Genomic DNA, 5,329 nt, shown 5'->3' with positions numbered 1-5,329 from the left:
TTGAAAAATCTCACATTAAAATTTTTGTGATTAACGATTAAAATTTTTGCTACAGGAAATAAACAAATATTAATAAAATTACATGCGTAGGAAGTGTCAATAATAAATATTTATATTAAAATATAATATATATATCTATGTCAATATCACTAAAGTTTAATTATATACCATATAAAGTAAATAAAATGATTGTTTTAATTTATTTACCAAAAAAGTGATTGTAAATTAACAAAAGATATTGATTTTTATTTATGTGCTTACTCTAATGTATACTTCTTCCGTTCCGAAATATAAGATGTTTAGAAAAAATTTTATGTTTCAATATGTAAGATGTTTTCATATTTCTAGATAGCTTTAACTTTATCAAAATCCGTGTAACCAATAAAATTTAATAGTTCTATTTTGTAATTGGTTGAATAGTTTTAATTTATAGTTTTAAAATACTCTTTAGATAAAAATTAATTTTTTTAATAAATGTGTTTTACCTATAACATCATATATTTAAGAACGGAGGGAGTATACTTTTATGCATATAGTTTATACATAGTTTACATATAATAGAATGGTAAAGTATTTTTTTTTATCGCTATACTCTTAATTAACTAAATCTCAAAAGCGTAGATTAATAAAATAAGTAATTTGTTTTGTTTTTCTAGAACTAGATGATTTTTAGACCGAACTGGTAAATATATACTAGATAGACATTTATATTTTGGATCTGCACTTATATTCTATAACAACTTGATATATTAGATTTGAACACTAACCTGTGAATAGAGTTTGCTGGTGATTTCCATCAAAAATTTGATTCCTAGATTTGTATCTGGAGTGGAACAATTTTTTATAGATGTCAATCTTTTTAAATTGACATTTATGTAATTCACCAAATTCATAGAAGAAGTTTAAAGAAAAAACTAAACTCATATCAATGAAATATAAACGAGAACTAAAGCACATTTTTATAGAAGTAGAAAATAAAATCAATTATGGAGAATCAATATTAACCAAATCGAGAGCAGAAAATCTAATCCTTTTTCGTCAACAATGGCTAGTGTTTATGGTTTGATTTCTCTTCTCTTGTTCTTCCATTGTATCACAGAGGCTTGAACCTTTTGTCTCGGGTAGAACCAAAACGAACAATCCAAAACCTGACATGGCAACTCCGAAAATCGCAAAGGATACTGATGGTAAATCTCTCCCAATGGAAGCAATGAGCGGACAACAAGCTCCTCCAACGACAAGAGCCTGTCTAAACATCATTGTCGCGGAACTTCTTACACAAGTAGGAAACATTTCAACCATATAAACCGCCATTAGGTTGAATCCGATTCTTGCACAGAAAAATGTCGCTAGCTCAAACGCAAACGCAATCCCTGTTTTCCCGAGAAGGCTGAGAACGAAACAAAGCACTCCCGAGGCTCCACCTAGTAAGGTATTCACTAGAACAGAGCTTCTTCTGTTAAACCTCTCTAATATGATCGGCGTGATAATGAAAGTAGGCAACTCCACCACTGCGTTTAGGGTTTCGCTCAAGTAGATGTTGACGTCTATATCTCTAGCTGCTAGTGGAACTCCATAGTATGATATTCCCAACCCAAACAATATGATCATAACAACTACAATCCTCCGAAAAGCCCACTTTCGGAAGAAGAAGTCCTTAATCGAGTACCTTGGCAGTTCTTCGGAGGTTTCTTGCTCCGGAGGTAACTGAGAAACTAGTGATTCCAAGTAGGGTTTGTTCTTCGATGACATGCTTTTGAGAACATTAATAGCTTCTTCATCGTTTCCTTGCATGTGAAGCCACCGAGGTGATTCGAGTGCGAATATGCAGAGGAAGATACAGTAGAATATTGCGGGAACGACTGTGTATAGATACAGAAATCTCCATGAAGAGTGTTGAGCAAGGTACGCGATTCCAGACAATGACATAAACCCTAAAACGAAAAAGGTAAATGGAATCATCGTAGCTCTCGGTCTCCATCTGGTGGAGACTCGCTCACTGATTAGAACCAGCGCGTATGACCATGTCTGTGATCTCGAGAACCCGATGATAAACTTTAGCGTTGTGTAGATCCATACGTTGGTTGAGAAAATAACAGAGATTGAAGTGATTGACATTGCAAAGGTTGAGAACAATACTAGTTTCTTGCGGCCCAAGGAATCATCTGGGATTAAAGCTAGAACGAATCCACCAACAATGCCACCGATGTAGAAAGCAGAGGTAGGCATACCTCTGAGTAATGAGCTCGAGCACTCGAGTCCAAAATCTGAAATGACGGTTTTGTCCTTGGAGCCACCGTCCCATTCCCAGGCTGATCTTGGGAGCCGGCAGATGTCGGAAGTGGAATGATCGCAGATCGTGTGGTTAAGACAGTGCCACGTGGGGTATGCGTCTGTGTAAACGGTGATGAATATCTGCTGAGCATCGAAGAACAAAGCGACTCCAACGAGGATTACCTGGAAGAGTTGCCAGAACCCAAAATCTGATAGACTCTGTTCGACAATGTTGTCGAAACTTAAAGCTTCTGGTCTGGTTTTGTGGTCGACGTCGGAATCATCGGCAGACAACAGCAATGGTTCTGACTGATCAGCCATTAAATATTGTTTGGGCGTTAGAGCTTTTTCTTTTTTTGTTGAAGGGAATTGGCTATTGGATGATAAATGCTCACTTATCAGCTATATATAAATCTGTGCTTTCATCAAAACACATCTCGGATTTATAAAGGGACTAATGAGAGTTAACTTTTATTGTTAGTGATTATAAATTATAGTAATAATTTAATGTTACCTAACATTATTAGTTATATATTTTAGTAAAAAATATTTGTATTGGTTTGATGATTTTAAATTACATTCAATATTTATTTTATTCAAAAAAAAAATAGTTTAAACTGACAACTTTGTTAAAATATAAGTACCACTAAGGCACTAACACCTTCTCCCTTAATCATGCCGTGTTTGGGTTTGATATGAGCTATTGTATTTAAAATGTGCTTGTGAGATGGGTGGGTTGATGAAGTCAATAGAATGAAATTAAGTTTGTACTAATTTGTTGTTTCTCTTTTAGTGCGTTCATATTTATAGGTCGCGTCATAAACATAGTAGTAGCTCGGATCGGGTATCCGGACAATTTGAAGGTATCCGGATCCGGATCCTTATCCGGCGGATCCATAATTTTATTATTTTTATCCGGATCCGGGGTTCTCAGATATCTGAGTGTCGGATATCCTTCTAAAAAATGTAATATCCGGATCAGGATTTGGATCCTTAAAATAAATAAAAAATAATATTAATATATATAAAATAGTAACAATAATTTAAAAATAAAAATATATATAATGTTTTTAACTATTTCTATGTATAATATTACAAAATTTACATGAAATTTATATATACTATTATAAAAATGAAAATATATTAAATAAAATTAATTTTTATATATAGATATTACTATTTTTGAAATAGTTATTAATAAAACTTACGGATCCGGATATCCGGACTAAAAAAATCAAGATATCTGGATCCGGATCCGGCTTTGACGGATCCAACATTTTACTATCCGGATTCGGCCTCTCCGGATATCCGGATTTTCAGATCGAATCTGGATCGAATCTCGGATTGAATCCGGATCTCGGATAAAAGTCACGTGCCTACCACATAGTATGTAATATTTGTAGATATGTATTGAACATTTTATGACATTGGATGAGGGAAAAGACATCAGCAAAGGAACATGAATATATCTGATCAAAGGGAAAAAAATCATTACTTCACCAGTTCACCCCAAGAGATATCATTCCTCATTATGTGATATTCTAGTTCCCCAAGAGATATATTTCCTCATTATGTGATATTCTTTGTTATATTTGAAAACGTAGTAACTTTATTAAGATCATTTAATGTCAAGTATTTGAAAAGGTAATTTACCAACTAATTCTAGGTGTTACAAATTGTTGTAAAACAAGAGAATATAAACTGTATGTTTTTGTCTATTCATAAACATAAGGAACCCTTTATATATAGGGAATTACACCGTCATAGAATAATAGAAAGATTAGAGAAATGATAACAAATATGGAAAGAGTACAAATCATAAACTAATAAGGAAAAAGAAAACTAGGGTTTCTCTCTCTCTCTAGGTATGGGCCGGTTATGGACCGGACCGGTTATGGACATCCACAATATGATTTATAACACTCCCCCTTGGATGCCATAACCATACAGAGTTTGTAATACGCTTTAGATGTTGCCTCATTAAAACCTTACCAGGAAAACCAAGTGGGACAAAACCATGGTGAAGGAAAAAGAGTACAACACGTATTACTCCCCCTGTTCTGAACATCACTGAAGGTCTTTCAGTTTACGCATTCCAATCTGATGCGTGAGCTTCCTGAACGTGCAGGTAGGAAGTGATTTGGTGAACAGATCGGCTGAGTTGTCACTGGAAGCACTTGGACGACTTGGACCTCGCCAGCTTTCTGAAGCTCGTGCGTGAAGAAGAACTTAGGCAGTATGTGCTTCGTCCGGTCTCCTTTGACGTAGCCACCCTTAAGCTGAGCAATGCAAGCTGCATTGCCCTCATACATCACTGTTGGTGCGTCCTTGCCTTCGGTCATCCCACAATCAACTCGGATATGGTTGGTCATGGACCGTAACCACACAGACTCGCGGTTGGCCTCGTGAATAGCCAAGATTTCCGAATGGTTTGATGAAGTGGCCGCGATTGTCTGCTTCATGGAACGCCATGAGATGGCCGTAACACCATGAGTAAAGACGTAGCCGGTCTGTGATCGAGCATTGTGAGGATCCGAGAGATAACCTGCATCCAGAAAAGCCAACTAATCCTTCATTGTTATGGTTAGTATAAAATAAACCCAAAGTCTTTTGTTCCTTGCAGGTAACGAAGAATATGTTTAATCCCGTCCCAGTGCCTTTGGGTTGAAAAATAGCTTAATCTAGACAATAGATTCACGGCAAAACATATATCTGGTCGTGTGACTAGCCAAATACATCAAAGCTCCTATGGCACTGAGATATGACACTTCGGGACCAAGGACATCTTTATCGTCCATCTTAGGACGGAACAGATCAGTGTCCAGGCCGAGGGACCTCACGATCATGGGGCTAAATAATGGGTGAGACTCAGCCATGTTGAATCTCTTGAGTACTTTTCTGTATATGCCGTTTGATGCACAAAGATTCTATCTCTTATGTACTCAAGCTGTAATCCCAAACAAAAATTTGTTTTTTTTTCAAGATCTTTCATCTCGAATTCTTTCTTAAGATATTCAATTGTTTGGGAAATCTCTCCAGAGGTTCCTAGGATATT

General features: G+C 35.9%; 1 protein-coding gene across 1 annotated transcript; it reads right to left on the bottom strand.

Moving 5' to 3' along the window:
• Positions 1-1,038: 1,038 nt before the first annotated feature.
• LOC106293914 (organic cation/carnitine transporter 6) lies at positions 1,039-2,595 on the bottom strand. The gene has a single exon (XM_013729547.1). The coding sequence runs from the start codon at positions 2,593-2,595 to the stop codon at positions 1,039-1,041; it is 1,557 nt and encodes a 518-aa protein (XP_013585001.1).
• Positions 2,596-5,329: the final 2,734 nt, after the last annotated feature.

Source organism: Brassica oleracea, chromosome C5 (assembly GCF_000695525.1).
Source record: "Brassica oleracea var. oleracea cultivar TO1000 chromosome C5, BOL, whole genome shotgun sequence".
Classification (NCBI taxonomy): Eukaryota; Viridiplantae; Streptophyta; class Magnoliopsida; order Brassicales; family Brassicaceae; genus Brassica; species Brassica oleracea.
Note: the sequence above shows the minus strand (reverse complement) of the source record. Positions and strands in the feature narration are given on the sequence as shown.

Excerpts from the sequence above, each read along its gene's own strand:
- LOC106293914 (XM_013729547.1), bottom strand. The coding sequence starts at position 2,595 with ATGGCTGATCAGTCAGAACCATTGCTGTTGTCTGCCGATGATTCCGAC.